Raw genomic sequence first — 25,977 nt, 5'->3', positions numbered from 1 at the left:
AAACATGGTGAATAAAAAAAATTGTGAACATTGAATGAATAGGGAAATGAACAATGAACAATGGCGAAATGAAATAAAGCGTCCAAAAGAAAGAGAAAAGCAAAAATCAATTCAATAAATTTAAAGTTTTTCAACTTCTCAACAATAAGATGAACAAAATGTACACATTTAGTATTAACCTTTTTCATCTGGTTTCCCAGTCTCTATACATTTTATCATGTTAAATGTTCAATATTAGAACCAACAAATGGTTTCATTTATTGCCATTTACCTAATGCTAAAGATTGTCTCATTTTCCGGTTTCCAGTTTAACCAAATTAAACACAATCAATCGTTGCCTTTTGTGTGCTTTTTAATGTACAGTTAGTGCAGCAAGTTCAAAACAAATCTGTCATTCAACCTACTCTGGGTAAAGTGAAAAATGAGAAACATGAAGATGCAAGCATCATGATTAAACAACATGATCTGATGTAAAGAATCGAAGAGAAGAAGAGGAAAAAAAGGAAAAGTCAGTTTTCATCGATTGCAAGTTAATCGAACCATCGATTACATGATCTTGTATCATCATTTGACACACAATGTGACATGAATGGTTGAAGGTGAACATGATGGAGAAGAGGAAAAATAATGAGAAATGTTGATCCTTTATTCGTATTCCATTGATTTATCCGTTTGTTTTTACCCAATCCTTCAATTATCTAATCATGGATTAGATGATTATCAGTGAGTGAACATTAACATGAAAATATGTGAGTTATGCACAGGCTTCACTTTGAACCTCATTTCCTTCATTATCAATGTTGATTAACAATTTATCGAGAAAATCAATTTTTTCTTGTTCCCTTTTTTCCATGACAATTTCTGTCCCAAATTCCGATAAAAACCTATTATTTCAACCTCTTTTCATCTTTTCCCATTCTCTATTTGTTTTTACCTTCAATATCTTCTTTAATCATCTTCACTTCTTTCCTCTTGCATCTTCATCTTTTACCTTTTTCACCATCTTCTTGATTCTCATCTATGAATGCATACATCAAGTAAAGGTGAAACCAAAACTTGGTTCTTTCCCTTTTCCTGATTTTTCATATTGTCATTTTGATTCTCTCTCTGAATCCTCATGAAACTAAACAAAATCCTTTGTCTTCCTCTTGCATCCTCTTTTGCCTCACAACTTTTCGTGACTCTTGACCAAATACACTTTGTTGATTACCTCAAATCCTGAATCAGTTCTTACTCTTGAATAAACTGTTAATTCACACTCAATCGATTCTCCTTCAACCACAGTTTCTAATTCATTTTTATTCTTGTTCCAGTTTTATTAAACTGAGTTCACCTTGAAATAATTAACTGTTCAAATGTGTTGATACCTTCATCTGAACATTGTTTTTCATCTGATGAACCGTTTCTCCAGTAAAGATGAGAATCCATTATCGGTTCATTTAATGTCAAGTATTCAATCTCTTGTCTAATCAGATTAATACCTTTTAATATGAATGCAGGGTCAACAATGGTTTCTGTTGACAAAAGCAAAACATTTAAACTTGAAGTAAATGATAATAAATAATGAAAACAATAAATCATATCTTATAACAGAATAAAAAAAACAACAACTGAATTAACCTTTAGGCAAGGAAAAGGAATGAACATTAAACCAAGTTAATTAATTAATCAACCTTTCTTGTTATTGATAATTAACTAATTAACTATGCATTATCATCAATTACTTTACACAAAGAAGAAAACCTTTTACCAATTATTTCATTATTTTCAATACGAGCCAACAAACCATTGTATCATTTCAATTGTAAAATTCAAAAGATTGAAACACTCAATATTAATCTCCATGTTCATTGAAATTTTAAAAGAAAAAAATTCAATTCTAATTCCAATTCTGTCTCAAACAGATTGGATATCGAAAAAATGTTCATTTAACCTCTAAAGGTTGTATTAATACATTGAAATTCACCTGAAATTAGCTAATCTTTTTGAATAGAGAAGAAAATTGATGAATTTGAAAATTAAGTTTACCGATAATTTAATTACTTGAAATGTTGAGGCTAACTTTTTTTGTCACTTGCGGCAAATGAAAGTTTCCAGTTGGAATGAATTAAATTGTTTTTTTTTCTCAAAGCATTTCATTCCATTGAAAAGGCGATATTTCAGACCAATTTGAACATTTAGACATTTCTGCGATTCCTAATGAATCTTCATTTTCATCCTTTTCCATCATCACATCATCGCATTCATCTTCATTTGGTTGACTTTGCCCAATCTTTTCCCTTCACTTTGCTTGTCACTAAACCCAAACAATCTGGTTCAACATTGAATGTTACCCTTTTCCCTGATTCTGACCTTCTATTTTTCCCTGCATTATAACCAAATTAAACTTGCCTCTTCTCACCCCTTCATCTTTATCATCACCATCAACTCTTTACAGACTAATCTTTACAAGCTTTTGTTTCCTTTCACCAGAAAAAACCATTGATATCATGAGTCTAAAAACGATTATATTAATTATCATTAGCCAGTAAATATTTCCAGCTAATTTCAATTGATTAAACAATTATTGAAACTTCAATTAATAATGATCACAAAATGAGGTGAAAAAAGTTTCTGTTAAGAGAAATGTAATGGAAAAGAATCACATTGAGAATGATTGAAACGGTGATAATCCTGATGATATTGTGATTGATAAGAGTTGATTTATTCAAGAAAATGATAAACTTAATGTCAAGGATTCCAATTGTTATCTGTTCCGGAAGTTTCACTCTCAGTTCAGGTTTTATTTTCCTTCTTATTCAGTTATCTCTTTTGTTATAACTCTTTTCTTCTCTTGCTGTTTTCCCTTTTTCTTCCAGGTTTCATGATGTTCTCTGAATATTTCACAATTTTTCCTTTACTTTCTCTTCTCATTGTATTAAGAAAGGTTAACCCATATTTTTCACATTTTTCAACATTCTTTGACAGTAACATGACATCGTTTTACTCGATTCATTCGGATGAGCATTTTTGTTGCCTCTTTCATTTATCATCATCATTTTAACCAGAAGATGAAAAAGAAATGAAAGAATGAAGACGATCCAGAGAATGGAGAAAAGACTGTTTAAACTGTTCACAATAAGGTGAGGAAAAGACGAGGTAAAGAGAGATGTAAAAATGCAAAAAATGGTTCAACAAGAAGATGAATAAGAAAAGTAGATTTTTCTTATTCAATAACCTGAGTTTCTTTCTCATTTTACCTTGAATATTATTTTTGTCTTTATTTCTGTGTCTTCTCCTGAATCTCCTTTTCTTTCTGTCATTTCACTGTTTTTACTCTTCGCCCAAATCTAATTCAATGTAAATACATATTAAGCTTGAGGATTCAATTTTTTAGATTCTTTGTTTTTCTTTACTAATGTTACAAATGTTTTCTTCATGCGATAAAATCACTTAGTCCCTGTTTGGCTTTCAAAATAATTTGCCAGGGAAAACAATTATTTCAAGTTTACTTTAGTTTCCATTTTCAGCTTGACATTTCCATTCGTCAAGATATTACGTTTAAATTGAAAAATTGGACTCGTGGAAATAATGTTCAAATTAATGTGAAAACAGGAAAATTTCAATATAAGATTCAGACAGTTGAACAAAACTAAGTGCTGAGTGAGTGTGAATGATGCTTTCAAGGGAATGCAACGAAAATCGAAAAATATGCATCTTTCATCTTTTCGAGTTTAAAAGTTTTTCTGGAAAAGGAAATTCTGGTTTATGAATATATTGAACTTCTTAAACTTAAAACTCGACTTTAGGCTCATCGAATGTAGGAACCTCAATAAATTGTCTTTACAGTCTAATGTAAAGTCGCCATTTATTTCACATTTCAATTGCCGTTGCAGTCAACCAAATCTTGATATTCAGAGTAGATTTTGAATGTTTAAAGTTGACAATGTTGAATACGTCAGTAGATCGCTTGCCAAAAAACGGAGCGTTAGTGATGTAGTGAGTTGCGCTTATTATTATCGGAGCGTAATGAAGCGAAACTCAGATTTTAACTTAAACTATCGTTGAATCAATTTCACTTTTACTTTTTTTGTCCTCAAAAAATCTTGAGAACCGCTTATGTTACCACATTTCATATCAGAACGTTTTAAGACATTTTGAAGAACTGAAGTTATTAATAAAATCAAAGTCATTGAAGGCATTTTGAAATAATTTATTTCCTCGAATTATTTATCATTATAATATCGACAATGTATTACAATGAAACTTCGAACTGATCTGAAAAGTTGATGGATTAGATGACAAAACTCTTAATTTGATATTAAAATTTTGCTATCGACTAAACTGGTCAATAATCAATCAATCGTTGGCACTGAATCTCATTTGAAATATCTTTGCCTTGAAAGATTCAACATGAACCTGAAGAAAGGTTTGCACCAATTTTGTCCTGAAAACGTTGTGTAATTGCAAGGCAAGAGATGAATCGTTCCATTTTTCATGATTTTGGTCTTTTCTCAACTGTTTATGGCCTAAACTCTGCCACAGTAATGTGATTGTCATTTTGTTTCTTGGATCGTTTATTTGACGTTAAATTTTAATGTTGAGCCTAATAAATACCTTTCAAGAAATGCATGTGAAAAGATAACAACAGGATAAAAGTTTCAAATTTTTGTTGGATTTTATCGTTATTCTGTATTAACATGGAATCAAGATTTGATTATTAGTTGATAAACTTGATTCACTCAGAATATTTCGTAAAGTAAAAATTGGAAAGGTTTTTTTGTTTTCCATCAAAAAGAAGAAAAAAATCTGAGAACAAAAAAACTGAAACTTTCTCATTTTTGTTATATTTTGAAGCATCAACTTCCCATCACTTTAACCTCATCATTATGTAAGTTTTCAAAACCAACATTTGATGGATATATTTGATAAGATATTGATAAGAAACTGATGTCTCTTTATTTCAGCTAAACAACAACTTTGCGTGTTCAATCACAGCTAAAAGATTATCTTTCTCTATTCAATCAAATCACTTACAAGTTGAACATCACAAGATAAAATAATGAATGAATTAATCTTGAACATGATCAACATGATGATGATGACCATCTCCTCCTTGTTTCTTGTTCAACCGAACAACGAAATTACTCAATTTGTTTTCCTTTCCAAGATCAACCTTCTCTATGGATTATCATTATCATTATATGATATCATTTCTTAAGTATCTCAACCATTCCAACTAATAAGATGAACAGAATAAGGGAAACAATGAGAAAATATGAAATGGTGAAAAAATGAAGTAAAAAGCCAACTGAATGCTGATGCAAGATTCGTCAATAGTAAATGAACTTAGTCCTGCTCAAGGTTAATATTGATACAATTGAAATTATCTGAATGCTCAATGTTTCCAGACTGCAACACAATACAAGTTGTTTATCCTTAGAAAATTGCCAACGTATGTTGTTAAAACAAACGAGTTGGAATGGCACTTTTCCTTTAAGAATTCGTTTTGTTTTTTGGAGTTCGATAAACCTGAATAGTTTTTTCGCCTCATTTTATACCATTATCCAGTCCAGATTAAATAGTCCAGTTTGATATGGGTGATGCTCGTTAGGAAATCTTTAAATTTGTAACTTAATTTATGAGAATTCCTAAACACTGGATGAGCGTAAATATTGATGTTTACACAACTTTCTTTCAAGTTTGGCAAAATTCAGAAAGCAACCTTCAAATATCATTTAGAGGTCTAATTATTGAATTACCTTGAATGACCTTGAGCTTTCGACTTTTGTTGTAACGCTCAGTATAATAAGAAAAATTCTAGATAGATAGATTCTAGATTCTGATTCGTGTCAATGTCTCACAATTATTGTCTACCTTCTTGTTTGTCCTGGTCAACTGACGATCGTTGACTGAGTGATTGGCCAATATTTACCTTGTATCCTTCACATGAAGTGACTTCGTAATGATAGCGAGAAGCTTTATCTCCACATACTTTACAAACAACGAATGACTTTGAAGGAGTGTTGCCACTATTTGAATCTGCTGCCTCAAAACTGTTATTTTGAGCTGTTTCAGAGGGAAAAAGAGAAAAATTGATTAGATAAAGTGCACAATTCAAGAGTAAAAAGATGAACGCAAAAACCAAAACGATTAAATGATTAGTCATTGCTTCATATTGATCATCTTCATATTCAATCATAAATGGTTAAGTCCAACAATATCGATTATACATGTTAACAAACGAGCGTTAACAAATCAACAGCTTTTTAAGACTTCAGCACGTGAGTTCGATTACGGGGGACTCAATATTACAAGGTGAATGGGATTTTGTATGGTTTTTGAAAAGCTGAATACGCCCTGACAAACACCGTTGATGTCATAGCATTTAAGAAAAACACATTTTATCAAGAAATATCAGATTTTTTGTTTTAAAAATAAGTGATTATGACTTGCAATGTAAAAATTCAATGAAATGAAATAAATTTACATTCATTTAACTTTATATTCGCTACATACCAGGCATTTCTTCTTCTTGCACGGCTATTTTCAGCTATATTTGATGAACTAATGCGCCCACATAGCTCAAGATCGAATCAAGAACTTACGCATTAGTTTGATCAAGGTCATTCAAACCATTCAATCAGTGCTCAAACCGTTATTTGACCTTGGGTTGACATTTGTCATATTCTGAGATTACAAAATTTTTTGCTCGGTACATGTTTGTTAGATTTTTATAACTTTTGATGCCAAAGGATACAAGGGATTCCAGAACGTTCAGTCAATCAATTGATTCTGATAAAAATTCGTTGTCTTGTCAATGTTGAGTTATGAATATACGATTAACATTGATTGGTCTTTAAAATTTTTTAATCTCAGAAATGTCCTTCAAATATGAATTAGAGGTCAAATAACGAATCGACCTTGATCGGTAAAACTCAAATCGCGCAATTCTGAGGTCTGTAGCATCCACCGTTTGCCAGTAATTGGCAAATAAGCGTAAAATGAAAAATAAATGCCCGGTATATCATGTTAGAGACTTTGATAAAGGATATAAAAGTTGGTTGAGGATCGAACAATTGCTACTGATTGTTCATATAAATGTCCAAACAATTACAGAAAATTTATTCAATTGGCGAAACTTTGAGCAACATTTTGAAATTAAATTTCAGATTGCTCATTTTTTTCTCCATTTGAAACAGATTCTTTTGAAAAAGAGTCAGAATTTGAAACAATAAAATGATTTTTCAACTAATGTCCAATTGTTTCAATGATGTTCCCATTGAAACACTCTGTTGACTTGTTTATACATTTTGTTCATCCAACAAACCTGAACCAACTCATCATGACCATTATCATCTTGAACATGATAATTCCCATGGATCCATTATTCACACAATCTCACGATTCTGATCAAATGTAACGACCATTTACTTTGCTCAGTGCTTTTCCTCATATCATCATTTTACCCACAATCAGATGAATCCAGTATTGAAACTAATTAGATTAATATAATTGTCTTTAACATAATTCAAAGTTTCATTTTGAAAAGTTTCTTCTTCTCACCATTTTCTGAATCAATTGAACTTATCGTGTTCACAATTTTTCTTTAAACATTGTCACACATTCAATCTGATTATGATCATCTGCTAATTGAGATAAATAATATAATGGCAAACCATTTCATAATCAATATCAATTCTGTGCTCCAGAGAATCACATTTATTTCTTAGTCTGAGCTCATCATTAAATTGCAACTCATCAATCAAAAGGCTTAACCATCATTACTTTGTATCGTAAATCATTTTTACCCTTTAATTAGCATTCCCAAAAGTACATTTTCATAGTTGCCTGTTTTTTGTCTCCAAGTTTCCCTGTTTCATGGATTGTCCTTTATAAAATAATATTACCAATTGGCAGTTTAACTATTTGAATAGCAATGATTTCAACTGGAATCAACTATCAATTTGCTTTACACTATCAATAACCCTTCAATGGATTGAGTTATTTAGGACATTTTGTTTGATTAATTAACACTTTCATCGTCAAATGGTTCAACAAAATATAAACAATGTTTCGTTTCTTAAATACATTTGTGCAAAATGTAACTTGATTGAATCAATGAATTAAATTGATGGTTCAAGCTTCGGCCAAGTTTTTCTGTAGACCCAAAGAAAAGTCTTTCCATTAGAAATGACAACTTCGTGGGTTTCACCGTTAAATAATTCAGAACGAATAAAAATTTTAGTGTCTTTTTCCATTTAACTTTATCATGGATTCGATACGAAATTCTGGCTTGAAAGTTGCTTGTTAAAAACTAACTTAAAAGAGAAAACCAAATTTTTTCAAAACCAATTGATGAACTGAAAGGTATGGAAACACATCTTTTTGTAGCACGAGTATGAGCTTGTAACTCGATTGATCGATCTGTTCGAATGGTACGCTTTCAGTCACAAGGAATTTTATCACTGCGCGAAATTCAAGTATCTGAACTAAACTTATGCTTGCTTACGATCATGTATTTACTGAAAGTGTTTGCTCCTGCAAAGTGACGTTAAGAACCTAAAAAATTGTTACATTATTGAAGCAGCGAAACTCTTATTTTCATTCAATATTAATGATAATGAACATGCAATTTTGTATGCAACTTATTACATCTTGTTTCAACTTTAACATTTCATCTTCAACTTTTATTTATCACTTGAAGAGTTGAATGTACATTCAAGACAATTCATTTTATTTAACGTCTTTTTTTAAGTTACCTTACAACAATCCAGGTTTTACTATAACTTTAAGTTCAGTTATTATTGTCCATTATATTATCTGTAGTTGATGGCTATAAAAATAGCGATAAAAGTTTGAAGGTGAAAATAGGTTTTTACTCTACGAAAAATCATGAATCTTTTCTTGATTGTTCACTTTAATCAGTTTTTTCATCGCTGTTTTAACTTGTATTAATCTTACATCTTAATCTTTTTTTTTACTTTCCTCTTCTTTATCCAACAATAATCAAGAGATAATTCATTTCCAACGAAATTTCTTTTCGATTCAAAAAGAAGAAAGAGAAAGAAAGAAGAAAACTCGGTGACTTTTTTTCATCATGATACTGATGATGAACAGCCATTTGTTCAGTTTAATGAGAAAACATTTCCATCAATTTATGTTTATTATCAACAATTATCTAGAGAAATTTCAACAAGAATCATGTCGAGATAAAAATCAGTTCATCATTTCGTTGATGAGAACAATTTTTCAATTAAAATCGTTTGATTAAATTTAACCAGAAAATTCAATTTTCTCATGTTCAATCACAAATTTGATTTTCTTTAACCTTCTGATAATATCATTAGCTGTTCAACTAGAAGCTCATCAGTTAAGGTCACACAGATCATTGAATTAACAGAATAAAACTTAAGTTTAATCAAAGTTCATGAGTCGACAGCGGAAACGTTGAAAAAAATTCTGAGCCTCTGATGAAATATTCTCGTTTAATCGAGGAATATGAAAAATCCAAAGAAATCTGTAATCGTTTCGAAAGCATTTCATCTTCTTTTCATGTTCAACTTATGTAAAGTGATCAAGAACTTTTTACCAAAACTTGTTCATTTATCGTAAAATTTTCAATCCCAAACCAGTGTTCAATTAACCCTTAAACTGCATCAACTTACAATCATTAGTCGACTGTCTAGAATGGTTAATGGAAGCTCTTTGATTATTAGTAATTTCACTTCATTAAAGATATTTATTACTCTGAGCGATGAAACAATGAAAAGCAGAAAAGTGTAATGAAAAGAAGGAAAAAAAACTTGTAAGCCAAGTGATTAAAGCTAATTGGCTTAATGTGCCAACATGAAGTAAACGTTGCTTTCGTCCCAGTGAACCATAATTAAGATACATCCAATACAAGAAACATTTTTGCTGTTAACGAATCCCATTCTCAAATCTTGCAATCCTTTTCTTTATTCATCTTCATCATCATCTTTTCCTCCTTTTCTTCATCACCTCTGATTCTTAAACCGTGTTATCATTCATGTTCATCTTCACCACAATATCTTCAATACAAAAGAGCATTTCCAACACGCTCATCATTCGTACAGTTATTTATATTTTTTTCCTTCATCCAAATGACTGCTTCAATAAATGCTTTCAATGGAAGTAAAAAAAAGATGATGATGAGGATGAAAAAGATGAGAGTGAAAATGAACCCAATTCAATCCTTTTAGCCATTACATCAATACTTTTTGTTCAACTGCATCTGAACACATCTAATAAAGTATTCAAGTTAATTACACGAGCATTTATTTTTTGGACCAACATTTTTTGCCCTTTTCACGATGAACCAATACTTTTGTTCATTTTGTTTACATTCATATTTGTTGATATCAATTTCCATTGCAACATTATTCTCATGATTCCCATTTATACCTTTACTGATCATTACTATTTACCTAAAATCCAAATCCAAATACAAAATGATATCAAATAACCAAGTGATAATGTTTGAACAATAATGATAGGTAAAAGGGTAAACACAAGGAATGGTAAAGGTTTACACAATTAAAGGCAAACTGTTTGAACCACTGAATTCTGGGTTTAATAATTTCTTTCCTGGAATCACGAAAATGTCAACTTTGACTTGATTGTGCAACAAAATGTTTCATACAAAGAGATATTCATCCTTTCAGATTCATAGCTAATTGGCTCAATAATTCTGATACTGGGCAGACAAATAAGTTCAGAAATTGATCCAGAAATTAGACACGATGTTATTCAACTTTCCTGTTTTCCTTGAGCTCAATCGTTCACTGTAATACAGGAGAATCTAGTCAATCTCATTTAGCAAAAGTTCATTATCATTCATTACAACGTTCTTTGAAGAAATTCAATTTTTATTCGTCTCTGTCTAAATGTCTAGTTTCTTATTGAGACCGGAGAAAAAGATTAAACATCTCATTGGAAAGTAAAAAATTGAATTGAAGACTGAATCTTGAGCTAGGAAAAATATTCAACTGAAAATGTTGGCTTAATATTGTGTGAAGTGAGCGGTAAAGACTATTGGGACTTTATTGGTTCAATATTATAGCTCAATACCAAATAACCTGATGACACTTTGAGGTTGGAAAATGTGTTCAACTTGCAGTTAAATCCTTGTCTGGCTTAGTTTCAACCCAAACCCAATTTAGCTTAAGTATTAAGAGGAAATCAATACTTGCCAATCGAGACAATCGACATTGTTACAGACATTTCTGTTACAATAATAATGCAAAATAACCCAATGATATTTGCACAAGTTTGTACAATGAAAACAAATAGAAATCTGTGAAACCTGGGAAAATGTCCGTCAGGATTTTATTAATAAATACACTAAAAGGACTAAAAGGAAAAGTGAACAGTTTGATGGTTCAATCGGATGGAGTTGAATCCATGGAGTTGGACGACAATTTCCTGACAGACTTAGCATCTGATAACGAAAATGGCATTTTTAGAAAGACTTGGGAAATTAAATGGGAAAAGTTGATAAATCAGCTTGAAATGGCTGATGGAATAAAATTTCATGTCAACTTGCATAAAAATCACTCTTTCCGTCCCAACCAGAACTGACTCGCATCAATGGCAAACAATTGGACAATACTGACTGACCTTGATGAATGTTATTCTGAATTTGACTTGCATTTGGTCAAGAAAATTGAGAGAAAAGTCAAGACTTTTTATGAAAAAAAAGTGAAGCTTATTTTTCCAATAATCTTATTGGCTATCGAGTTGATGGTATCTTTAAACTGAATTTACATTCCCATTCTGGTCACCATGATTAAAGTGTATCATCTGATAATAGATTCAATTGAATGGTGAGGATTAATGGATGGAAGTGAATTGAATTTGAATGAAATTGTTTTGTTTGACACTTGAAGGCAAGTTTATTGGGCGAAGATGAAAGTAAACTTTACTGAATAAAAACTAATTAATAAAGCAGATTCAATTAAATCAATCATTTTGATTGTAGGCAATAAACTGGTAAAAAGGTGAAGGCAAGTGAATGAAAAATGATGACAGTAAAGATGAGACTAGTCAACGAGGGTAACGATGAAGGTTGGACAAATTGATGAATCCATTTTTATGGATAAGATAAAAGGAAGAGACGAAAATGGGTAAAGAAAAAACGTGAAAAGGAAAAGTGGAAAAAATAATGTCCTGAAAAGTTGAAGATAATTGAATATTCTGAGTGAATCAAGATTCATGGAGAAGACTTGAATAACAAGGAAGGTGATGGAAGGGAAAAATACAAACAAGTAATAGATTTACACTTGTGAATAGACAACATGAAGAGTCAGGATAAAATATGATACCATGAGATGAATGAAAAGGTGCAAGATGATAGGAAATGGACAGAAGGGAAAAAGTGCAAAGTTTATTATCAATCGGTAAAGGGAAAGGGAAGAGTAAAAAAGAGAAAAAAAATAGCAAGGAAAAGATGAGGAAAAGTGGAAGTTCATTGGAAATCGGATTATCAAGTCAATCCCTAGTTTCAGTTGAGTTGATGGTTGAATTGATGGGTTCAGTCAACAGTTTGTTTGATCGTTTAACATTTGATTTAACTTTTTCTTTTTTCACTTGTTTTTCTCCTCTCTTGGACTTTGTTTCTGTCTTCAGTTATAATATTAATCGCTGATTCTTCTCTGGAGATGAAGACTGAGAAAGAAAATTTGCAACTTTAGTCTCCATTGAACTCGAATGGAGACGGAGATGCAGTGTTGTGGTCAGAAAACTCATTGATAAGAGACATCTCGCAAAGTTATGACTGACGCGAATGATCAACGATTTTTAGATAGTTTTTGGCAGTAAATCCAAAATGTATTCAATATTACTTGTGAGTATTTGGAATTAATGATGAGTGATTGATAATTCGACTATCGATCTCCTGGCAATAATTTCATTGAATTTCGATGAATCGATAAATCGAGTGAATTTAGTTTTTGCAAAGACACAAAAATGCTTTCTGATGAAAACGTATTGGGTGAAGAAACAAATCTTATACAGTACTTTTTTGTAGCAAAAAATTAAAAGAGTCAAAGGTCACAAAAAAAATTGAAATTTATAAACTAAAGATCTTTTCAGATTTGTTGATTTCTGTTACAAGTTTAAAGCTTGCACCGTTAGAAAGATAAACGAATTTTTCTCAACCCCCATTGAACGGTATCGTTGCAACACTCATATCCTTCACCCGTATGAGTTATTAGCACGTAACAAACATCAATCAATCTGAAAAATTGTGCACTCTCAGAAATGACCTTCAAATGTCAGTTAGAGGTAAAATAACTAAGTCACCTTGAATGACCTTGTGCGTTCAAATTGATGGATATTCAATTTGCGGAAGCTTCTTGGATTCGAATCTGAAGTTTAAAGTACCAACAGTTCGTGAGTTATGACTTCAAACAGGTGTACAGGATTAAAAACGTCCGATTCTTACGTTAGCGCTCTAAAAATGAATATAATCCAAATTTTAACGTAATTCCGGGTTCAATAACTCTTTCGTTGTGAAATTTGTGTTTAATATTCCAACCTGTGCGAAGAAACATATAAACAAAATACTACTCTAGAATCTGAGATTTTCTCAGAACTGGGTAGAGCTAAAAGATTTATATTTTCACAAAACTTTATCTAGTTACTGAAGAATTTAACACAAAAATTTCAGATATTTCGCGCTCCTTAGATAGGGTTTTGACACAGTCAGATCTCTTCATACGAACCTGAACTTTTTCTTGGGACAATGAATCGAATGTTCAAACCTAGAATTCTAGTGCTTATTTTCGTTTCTGGTAAAGTTGTTTTGACAGGAGCCAAAGTGAGGTCGGAAATCTATGAAGCATTCGACAAAATTTATCCTATTCTTAAAGGATTTTGCAAACAATGATGTTAATGATGTTAACAAACTTTTATTTCTAAAAATCATTGGTACAAAAAACGGCACTCGAAGGTCATTTGAAATTTCCCTAATTTATTTTTAGCATTCATGCAAAGATTCATTTTCAAGTTTAGTTAGCGAGATATAGCTCAAAACACTCAAAAAGTTATAAGAACGCTTGGATAAAATTATTAATATGCGCTACAATGGAACTAGATATCATGAATAATGAATAGGCTTCAATGCAAATCATCGCGAACGCTCCGATTTTGGCGAGCGATCGTCTGACCTAGTCGATAGAATAATTCTAACTAAAAAAATTTGATCTTAATATTTTCACAGGCTCATGAAAATCACAAATTTCATATGATGGTGCAATAGAATATTTCTGATCTAAGGTAGTGGAAAGAAAAATTTAGACATAAATTGAAACCAAATTTGAGACAGAACGGCTAGACTTAGAGGCACCCATTTTTCAGACATGATTGTGACATCATAACTGTCTCTAAATTTAAAAATTGAAACAAATTTGTCAAACAGTTTTCAATTATGGCTTCATTAAGTGAACACGAAAAAAGAAAAGTGATTTCAGATTTTTATAGTAGTGGTCAGTTTGCCAATGCAAACCAGTTATTCAACAAAATTAAAAATATTGGTGTGTCCAGAGCGACAGTTTATATCGTTTGGTGTCACAATCAAGTATTGATAGAGCCAAAGGTTCGGGTTTGAAGTCCGGAAAATTGAACGCAACGGAAATACAAAAAATATTGAAACTGGCTTCAGAAAATGGTCAAAAACCATCAAAAATCGCCTCAAAATTCAACGTAAGTCGCCGTAATATTGCCTACCTGCTCAAAAAAAACAATTTGCAGTTTTATAAAAAAATTGACTCGCCTCAATCATCAGAAGGCCAAAAGGAAAGACAAACTGAAAGATTAAATATTTTAACTAATGGAGTGTTTCGAGTTGGTGCATACAAGCATATAATTTATGACGATGAGTCATATTTCCCCCTCAATAACACTCACAATGGAACTGATAAAGGTTACTATGCATCGAAGAGAGGTCAAGGAAAAGAAAATCTTGTTTATAAAGCTCGAGCGAAGTTTGGTGCAAAATTATGCGTTTGGATTGCCATATCGAAGAAAGGTCACTCACAGCCGTTTTTCATACCCGCTAAGTGTGCACTAAATGCCGATTCTTACTCTTCAGAGTGTTTACGAAAAAGATTATTCCCCTTCATTCAAAAAAATTACCAAGAAAAGCGATATATTTTCTGGCCAGACGGAGCTTCGTGTCATTATGCAAGAACAACAATTGACACTCTGAACGAATTAGGCATAAAATTTATCGAAAAAGAGCAGAACCCCCCAAATATACCACAATTACGGCCAATAGAACGTTTCTGGGCTCATCTTAAACAGAAAGTTTATGAAGGTGGATGGTCAGCTTCGAGTTATCCGTCATTGAAGGCGCGGATAAATTCAAAACTTAAAGAGTTTGACCAAAACTACTTCGCCCGACTTTGTGCTAATGACCGAAATAAAATAGCAAAAGCAGCTAAACATGGTGTATTATCAGTACTTAGTTAACGAAAATTAAAAAAAATTAATTCTTTATCTCATCTGGTTTCTGAATAATCAGCAAAACAATTTATGTCTAAATTTTTCTTTCCACTACCTTACTCACTAGAGCATGAGCTTTCATTCGACATATATTAAATTCAATTGTTAAATAAAAATCATTGTTATTATGTAACACTATAGCGTGTAATCTTGATGAGACATTGAAGAGTTTCTAGTGAACAAATTGAAGAAATGTATTAATGAAAATTATCGTCTTTTTGCATTCCGTCAATCTTTTCATGCTGCTCCATCTTTGCGAGAAAGAAAGTTATCTTTCTCAGGTAAATAAAAGATTATTGAGGTAAAAAATGTCTACATGATGATTGACGTTTCAATTAAAATGTCATTACACTTGGCAAACATTGTAATTTTGTTGCGGGTTATTGAATAATCACAACCACACAGACAACCTCTAAAAGTGAAAGCAAAAAAAAATCAAATAAATAATCTAATAACTCATTTGGTTGATATTGTTGATATTCATGGCAGACCATTTTGATGTCTGTAAATATACATCCATTGTTGAGGTTTATTGAATAAAATTGTTTCAAATCTGGTTAAAAGCATTTTACATTCACAATGATTAAATTACTAAATAGTTGAAATGCATAAACATTTATCCAATTGAACATTAAGCATTTCAAGTTGACAAATGATAATATTGTTTCTTCATTGAATCCAACTTTTAACGCTTTCCAATCCCTTTTATTATTGCCAATGATATTTGCTATAAACATTCAACAATAAAAGTGGTAAACATAAAGTTGCCTTTTCATTCTTAAACGATTGTTCAAAGATGACTTTGCTTCATCATAAATGAAAACTTGGACTCTATTGAAACTTATCTGTAAAAGAGTGTAAAAGTTTTGCTCTTTTTCTCAATTCTGTTGCAGGCTGAACAAGAATAATGTTTGATAAAATGAATACATTCATAATGTGATATAATAATGTATTTACTTTTTCCCTTTGCCATTGTTAACCAATCCAACTGTCTATTGTAATCTGAATAAAGTTAATAATTGTCTGTTCATGTTAATGATAACCTTAACAAGACTGCTAGTCGAGGTTAACCAAGTTTGACCAGATTAAACCATTTATCACAACACACTTATAAGTATCATTTGGTCCAAAAATTCATTTTTTCTTTTAGTTCGCAATTTTCAGAAACACCATTTGTTAATTATTTTTATATGGAATTGTCGAAAGGGAAAAAGTTTTTGTTCGAAAATTTAGTTCTCAATTTTTCGATTGCTTCAGCTTATGACAGATTTTATTGTTGCTTTTTTAAAATCTTTTAAATTGATTCTTATTTTCTTAGAGTAAGTTGGGACATTAAAGGTGAGGATGAGCATTACTCATTGTTTGTCATGTCATCAGGTTGCTTTGCATTATAACTGTGACAAGAAACCGATAGAAATGAATTGTTCATATTGATCAATTGTTGACTAAAGCCGATTATTTCAGATAAATATTTCATCTCAATTGGATTACATTTTGATGTCAAACTAATCCGCAAGATTTGACTGAGTATTGCTTGACGTGGTTACCTTTGAGTTTTGCAACAGTCATTGGATTATTTTGCATCATTAACAGGTATTGGTCAAGTACAAAAGTCTGTCCGAAAAGAGTGCTGAAAAACACTTAGAAACAAAAGTTTTTCCTCGAAAATTTTCTTCTATTTCAACATTGAAAAGGTTATTTTCATCTTCCATCACCTGTTTGTGTTCATAACTTACGAAACACTTGAGATGAGAAATTAGCGAAAAATGTGTTTTCAGAGAATCACATCTCATGAGAGTTGAACAAAAGAATCAATTTTTTTTTTAATTTCCGATCAAAGTCTAGTTCGTTAGCTCGAGAAATTTGCCTTTTAAATTCTCAGTTCCATCAAACTATCAGTTCATGTTCTTGGTTTAATCTTGAAACTGATTAGACTTTCTTATGTTTCCATGGAAAAGATCGCCCACAAATGAAGCACACTTTTTTGTCTCATTAAAGTAAAATCACAAAGTGTAACTTTAAAAGGAAGTGGTTGAGTTGCCCTTGACTGATTCTTGCCATGGCTCATTTCATGAGACTGTAATGTTGAACTGTAAAACTATCAAGTGAAAAGAGTTGAATAAGCTTTTGTGGTTATCATGAGAGACTATAAAACTCTAGATTACCATGACTTGAGAATTCAACTTTTTACTCTTTTCAAATTCTTCTCCCTCTGATTTAAATTTTTAATACTTTTAATATCCTTGAAAATGCATACAGTTATCCATACAAGCATGAAAAATATCTCCTCCCAGTAGTCAACATTTTTACCCTTTAAAATTGATAGCAATTATCATTAAGTCAAACCCAGTCAATTTCAAGTTTCTTTGTTTTCCATTAATTCATTTTCACCAAACATTTATCATTTTTATTCACTTTTAACCCAATTCCTTAACTCACTCAAAAGCAACTAAAACAAAAGTTTAAAATGTCCATTTGAACATTTTTTCCTCATTTTGCAAACCCATTTAGAGTTGATGGAAAAGTTATGAAAAAGTAATTTTCTTAATTAACATTGGCCATCAAATCCAACAAGCGACTGCAAAAGCTGAAAATTTTTTTCAATTTACGGAGAAAAAGCGATTTTTCGTGAAAAAAACATTCAAATGGCATTACAGTTTTACGCCTTGAATGGTTCAAATTAAATATTCATTGAACAGCTCGTTAACTAATTGACAAGAATGTTTGTTGATGGAATGAGGAAGAGCAAGACAATTGTTATTCCATGGTTGATGGTGAAAAGGTAATCATGTTAGCAACGATAATATTTATTTCTTTGTTGAGTTTTTGTAATGGTAAAGAAAAGCCAAAATCCATATTGATTCGATATTAAGTCGAGTAAAGGCAATTTAATTAAATTGGCTTGAATAACCATGCAATGATAAATAATGAATGGAGCAAAAAAAAATATTGTAACAAATGTACATTTTCATGTAATAACATTATATTAATAACGAAAGACTGGTTAACGTTTGTGCGAACAGGAAAACAAAGCGAAACCTAAAACAGTTTTGAAAAGCTTTTCTTTTCTTTGCTCGCCATTGTTTTCCAAGGTATTATAATGATTGCTGATGAACCTTTCATGATTACGTTTGTAATCCATGAAAAGAAGAGGTAAAAATGGAAAAGAAAAAAAAAGTTGAAAATATCTCTTTTCTTCAGAATCGACTTTTCAGTTGGCCATGTTGAAGATTGTTATTAAAGGTTATTGTCATAATAATGATGTAAAGAAACAAGTTGAGGTAAAATTAACGAACCAAAGCTTTCGTTGTTGCTAAAAGTCAGCAACTCTTTGTTTACCTTTTACTTTGTTTTTTCTCCTTTCTTTACATCATAATCAAGAGATGAACAAATTTTGTTTTAATTCACTTTTATTTGGACAATTTCATCAGTTAGTTTCATTGCCTTGTTTCACCCAATCTTTCATTTGTTCAGTTCTCTGTATTTGTCCGGATTCTTGTACAAAATGATTATTTATTTATTTTGTTGCTCAATGAACAACTCTTGTGATCACAAGGTAAAAAATAGAAGCAAAAAAATGAAAGTTCAGTAAATAATCGTAAGTATTAATTTTGTGTGTCAATCGACAATATGTAAGGAACCTGTTATTTGACTTTTTTTCGCTTTTTTCTTCTTCTTTTATCATGTTCATTGCTTCTCTGTTTTTACCAGTTTTTTTTGTTTTTTCAGAGTTTCTCTGTTTTTTTTGTTGCTTTTAGCGTTCGAAATGATTTACACTTGATTAAATTGAATTCAAGATCAAGTAATGTAATCAAATGGCCTTTTAATGTCAAGCGTAAAGTTAATAAAGATGAATTACATCAACTGTTTGATCATTACAATCAATTCAATCCAAGTGCTCTTGCAACCAAAATTTGTCTCTTTCATCGTTTTATGTAACATTCAATTCATTGGTGAAAATTGTCTAAAATCATGTTCGAAGATTCAATATTATCTCTTGAAATTGCAAGAGAAAATTTAATGTTCACAATTTAAATTTTGTGTTGATAAACAAATTGATTCAGAATCTATGACAGAAAAGGTAGAAAAAAGTTAATGATTTAACCTTTCCAATGTTGTGGATAGCAAATCGTTTATATGAAAAGAGTCTAATGCTAACAAAAGAAATGTCAATTTTCAAAAAAAATTGAAAAATAATATTCAAATGGTATGAAAATGATTCAATAAACTAAATTGAACTGCATTCATTACACCATCTGTTGCACCTTCAAGATTTGAAATGAATTGGCGATAAATTTGGTAGCACATTCAATCATCAAGTTGCTTTATTGGTCGACTCATGAAATACTGGGTGTTTTTTATCTTAACGCTCGTTTGGGTTTATATTTTTTGAACCAGAGGTCAGATCTTGAAGATATTTGATCAGAATAATCTCCAAAATTGAAGCCACATAAATCCAGTTGTAAGAACATTCAAGGACATTCTGTTATTTGACCTCTAACTGACATTTGAAGGTCATTTTCCGAGAGGGCAAATCTTTTCAGATTAATTGATGCTTGTTACATGCTCATAACTTGTAAGAAACTTATGGAAAGAAAAGTGCTTATGTACCGTTCAGTTAATTATGCTTTTTGGCAAAAAATTCATTTATCTTTGAAACGGTACAAGTTATGCACATATAACAAATATTATCCTGTCCGAAAAGTATACACTTTCAGAAAATGACCTTCAAATGTCAGTTAGAGGTCAAATGAATGACCTTGAATGTCAAGGATAAAAAACACCCAGTGTAGGTCTATGCACTCCACGTTTTTATCAAATATCTCAAGAAACAAACATGCTAGCTTTTTTTAAAGACTCTCAAAAGACAATAACGATGGGAATCTGAATATTTGCAAAAAAAGTTTATAAATGACATAACCTTTACGCGTACAAACCAGATTGACCATGAAATGTATTTAGATATGAGCTTGATTGATAATTAATAAAAAAAATTGCTGGATTGACATTGATTTGACTTTGTTTCAACTGTCCAAACTTGTTCTCCATGAAAATGATGATAATAATTGTAAATTATTATAAAGGGTGGAAAAGAGGACAAAGTTGGAATCGAGAATAAAGTTTATCCCTTTTCCCTCCTCATCTTTTTATCATCTTGAGAGGGTAGAAAATAATTTCAACATTGAAAGTAGGAAAAGTGCAAAATAATGGCAATATATTACAAGACATATCATAATGTCAAGATAATTCATGTTTCCTTCACAATCATTAATCTATTGATCTTTCAACTTAAACAGATCAATGTTAACTCGATAAACATTATCCAAGTCTCAAGTTTTTCAACAAAATACACCAATTATTATCATCATTGTTTCTCCCAGTTACACCATCCATTCTTTCCTCATGAAACTCTGATAACTCTTTTGGGATCTTTTTTTATACATTATATTATATTTATGATCAACGTGATTGCCTCGACACTCAAGTTCAACTTTTCATCCTTGAATCTATTTCTCCCTGTAATCTTTCACCGATTACAAATTAGACTAAATTCATTGCCAACAATCTTTAACATTTCTAATGTTGAGTTATCGGTGAAAGAAAAGATGAAAGTGGAAATTCTCAGTTCACATTTATTCTCATTTGGTGGCGAAACAAATGAAGAAACTATTTAAATCGCAACTTTCAGTTAGTTTATCATGAACCATTGACATTCCCTTCTGTCAATTTTCAACAAATTTAATCCATTTTATAACCAATTTCACTTGTAAGTGATATTTTATTGATATTGAGTTATTACATTTTAATTATGCATTTACTTTTACTGCCTTTTCGCGATTTGAAAAGGTAAAACTTAAGTCTTAAGATGAACAAAATGAACAAAATTTCATTGAATTTCAATTGATATCTTTACAACTCTTTAGTTTCTGATATTCATCATCATTCCTTGCATCACGTTTCAAACCAAACTCAGGCCATTTGAAAGGTTAAAGAATAAACTGATTCTCTCTTTGTTTCATTTCATCAAGCAAAATATTCAACATTAAATATTGAAAGGTCGATTTTGAAAAGTTGATTGGTAAAGTTGAGAGGAAAAGTGCATATTAAGGGAAACATGATGGCCAAGATGGGAATGAAACAACACTTTGATCTAATCAATAAAACAATGAGAACATTAATGATCTTATTTCATGATATTTATGATGACAATTTGCGTGCTCCAATAAATGTAATACTTTGAATACATTCAGCAAAAACATAAAAAGTTGCAAAGATTCAATAAATGATGAATAATTCAATTTGATTTTATAATCAATAGTTTTCCATGATTTACTCAACATTGATGTAAACATCGAACTGACAAAAGTCTCATCAAAACTTTACTTTGGAATTTCTATTCACAATTCACAAAATCAGAAGCGATTAAAAGCCATTGAAAACGCTCAAGCAAAATGCGTTCTCTTCATTTCACGTTGTAAAAAGTTACAGCTTTAGGAAAAACGACCTTTAAATGTCAGTTAGAGGTTAAACAAACGAAAAGTTTTTGAAAGATTATCCAAAATTTGGATAAAATCAGAAAAATCATTTGAATCATTTACGATGTAAGAAGCTTGCAGTTTGCATGTAAATATTCAATGCTATTTAAGAATTTGCATTGGCATTGGCATTCAAAAGGTTGAGCCTTTTGAGTGCAACCAAATCGGTTTCAATTATCATTCAATTATCCAATTGAAAGTAAACAAATGGTTGCAATTGAAATTGGGTTTACTTTGTACAATTGATTTGCCTTTTCACCAAATTCAATGTTTGGTTGTGCTAATAAATATATAAATCTCATTTAAAATGTTTACCTTTTATTAAACACAGAATATATAATTTTTCGTTTCTTCCCTGTTTATCAACATTCCAAGTATAAACACTGAGCAATGAATGGAGTAAACTAAGGCAAAGAAAACAAAAACTTTTACCAATCACATTTAATTTGCATTTAAGTGTGAAAACTGGGAAAAGCAAAAGAAGCGTAAATAAAACTGATGATTCATGATAATTTTACCTTTACCTTTTGATGGAAATGTTTTTTCTAACCAAATGATGAAAAGAGAAATTTTGCTTTTTCTTCTGTAAACTTGATCAGGGAAGGTAAAAGATGAAGAATGAAGTTTAAAAATTTTGATAAACTTTGTTAAGTAGATTGATCGGCATCATTATATCACTTATCATCAACATCATTATCAACAATGGAATCGCAGAAACAGTATAATCACTCTTTGTCTACCTTTTGTTTCATCCATCATCGATATCATCAACAACAGTCTCATCTGATTCCTTTCCTCCTCCCTTTCCTCTTGTGATTTCATTAATCTGACCTATCATCAGCACCAACTTAATTTATTTTGCTTTGTTATTGTTGAGGTTAATTTTCCTCCTTTTATCTCTATTCATGGATTCATCCCTTCACCTCATCATTTTCATCATTATCTTACCATCATTTTCCATCTAATCATTTTTCTTTATATTTTTCAGGAGCTCTTTTCACGGAAGATGAGAAGAATAGTCTCACCGAGTTGGCCTTTAAATACGGAGTTTATCGTGTTAATAAAGATCGTAACCTTCTATTCAATACAACATTAATCTATGATATTCAATATGTTTCCAAAGACGACAGTTTTCATGCTTCCAAGAAAGGTAAAAGCCTCTTGATCCTCGACCTCATTCACAATAATCGACTAATGAAAGCAATTAAGAAAATTTTCATTTCGATTTTTTCGAAAATTTTTTATCGAAATGCAAAAGTTGACCACAAATCATATTTTTGAATTGGAAACATTGAGTTCAATCATGAGAACAAAAACTTCAACTATCATCTTCGAATGAATTTGTCAAACGAAATGCCAAATTGAATGGCAAGTTTCAACTGATGAACGATCATCAAGCGTTAAATTTGTCGAACTTTTAAAACTTGAATTCTCAAGTTTAATTTCGGCAAGGAAAGAAGATTCGAATTCGAGAATTTGGAATTTTGAAGCAAAAATTGTTCTCCTTCCCTCTGTCATGGTAAATGTCTTTATGATAAAACTGTCGAGACAAACATTTTTTCCTTCATTTAATCAGTTTAAGACAATTTTCATAATGCAAAAGTTTACCATTTTTTGTTACCTTTCAAGTCATGTACATCAATGAGATTTTGATGAGATTATTTCATCAAACAAACATTAAATGGTTCACATGGTTTGATTAATTGAAACGGAAAAGGGTTCATCAAGTAACTATTGAGACTCTTACAAGGTTCCAATATTTGACATTTTTTAAACATCAATTGTTCATCTTGAAACAACAATTACAATGCCTGACTAAACCTGCAAAAAAACTCAAAACATGAAAATTTTTTCAAAGGAGGATGTCAAATTGAATAGGGATAATTGCCTATTTTCAGATCACTTTTTGAATAATTTTTTCTTCTGTATTTTCTTATGTTGATTCTGAAAATATAAATCATTTTTCAATCCGAGTTAAGGTTCTTGAGATATTCATGAAAAAAACAAAGAAAATTGAGGATGCAGAAACATAAAAGTTGGGTTAGTAAAAGTTGGGAATTCACAATTATTTCTTTTGGGTATAGTCAAAAGTGATGCAAAAATCATAGTTGTTATTTTTATTGCTGAAAAAAGTAAGAAAACACAGCAAAAACTCCCTGCGTGGTATTTAGACATTTTTTTGTAAATGTTCTAGGAGGGTGCACCGAATGAAACTTTCATGGTATACATTATAGCCGATGCTGATTACATATATGAAATAATCTTGAATCTAAAATGGGGCAAAGCTAGTCATACATTGGAAAACCTTGCTAAATCGAGTTTTGGCCTTTTTTAGTTCATGACCCAGGTCTTTGCACCTCATTAAACTTATACGGTATACATTATAGCCGATGCTGATTACATATATGAAATAATCTTGAATCTAAAATGGGGCAAAGCTAGTCATATATTGGAAAAACTGTCCTAATCGTGTTTTGGCATTATTTAGTTCATGACCCAGGAGGGTGCACCGAATCAAACTTTCATGGTATACATAATAGCCGATACTGATTACATGTATGAAATAATCTCGAATCTAAAATGGGGCAAAACTAGAGATACTCTGGAAAAACTCGTCAGAACACGACCTAGATATTTTTGCCTCATTCGAGATTCAATATTGATGCATATAATCAATCAACATCGGCTATTATGTATACCATAAAAGTTTCATTCGGTGCAACCTTTCGGATAATGGACTAAAAAAGGTCAAAACACGATTTAGCAAGGTTTTCCAATGTATGACTAGCTTTGCCCCATTTTAGATTCAAGATTATTTCATATATGTAATCAGCATCGGCTATAATGTATACCATATAAGTTTCGTTCGGTGCACCCTTCTGGATCATGAATTAAATAAGTCCAAAACACGATTCAGACAGTTTTTCCAATATATGACTAGCTTTGTCCCATTTTAGATTCGAGATTATTTCATTTATGAATTCAGCATTGCTCATTATGTATACCACAAAAGTTTCATGATGTGCAAAGAACTGGAAAAAGGACTAAAATACGTCTTAACGCTATTAAGGGAGTTCTTGTGATGATTGACTTACTTCTTACTTTTTTCTTACGAGGGAAGTGTCCCAGGTGTCTCAATAATTTCCGGTCGAGACCATATTCATTCGATAGAGGGCAAAAAGTTAGGCATAGGGTTAACGTCTCCCGTTTCGGAAACTTTCGGATCACGAGTAAATTAAGGTCGAAAGACCAATTTTGACGAAAACATGCAATTTCTTGAAATTTTTTACTTTATTTTTAAAACATTTATCAAGGTTTCCCGACCTGAAAAAATGATTGAAAATAGTTAAAACTCTGTAAGATGTATTTTTCACCGCTTTGAGCTGCTTCAATAGTCATATTGCACTTTTTCCTTTCACTACCAACACTTTTTGACTAAAAACGGTGAAAAATACATCTTACAGAGTTTTAACTATTTTCAATCATTTTTTCAGGTCGGGAAACCTTGATAAATGTTTTAAAAATAAAGTAAAAAATTTCAAGAAATTGCATGTTTTCGTCAAAATTGGTCTTTCGACCTTAATTTACTCGTGATCCGAAAGTTTCCGAAACGGGAGACGTTAACCCTATGCCTAACTTTTTGCCCTCTATCGAATGAATATGGTCTCGACCGGAAATTATTGAGACACCTGGGACACTTCCCTCGTTAGACAAAAAATGTTAAATATGAGTTTTGCATCATTTTGTTACAATGCTATGAAAAAATAATTGTGAATCACTGACTTCTTCTAGCCGATCTCTACCCTTTCTGCATCCTCAATTTTATTTGTTTTTTTCGTGAATATCTCAAGAATGGTACCTCGGATCAAAATATGATTTATATTTTCAGAAACAGTACGAAAAAATACACAAGAAAAAAGTGTTTTGAAAGTGATCT

At 31.2% G+C, this 25,977-nt stretch overlaps 1 protein-coding gene across 1 annotated transcript in view; it reads left to right on the top strand.

Annotated features, from left to right (window-relative positions):
• Window positions 1-25,977, top strand: part of LOC107364614 (glutamate receptor ionotropic, kainate 2-like) — a 58,638-nt gene that overhangs the window by 1,616 nt on the left and 31,045 nt on the right. The window contains exon 2 of the mRNA XM_015932041.3: window positions 23,029-23,190. Within this exon, the coding sequence (XP_015787527.2) occupies window positions 23,029-23,190 (162 nt within the window). The remainder of the gene's footprint in view (window positions 1-23,028; window positions 23,191-25,977) is intronic.

Source organism: Tetranychus urticae, chromosome 1 (genome assembly GCF_039701765.1).
Source record: "Tetranychus urticae isolate SD_2017Ah chromosome 1, NJAU_TeUrti_SD_1.0, whole genome shotgun sequence".
Lineage (NCBI taxonomy): Eukaryota > Metazoa > Arthropoda > Arachnida > Trombidiformes > Tetranychidae > Tetranychus > Tetranychus urticae.
This window is presented reverse-complemented; position numbering and strand designations above follow the sequence as displayed.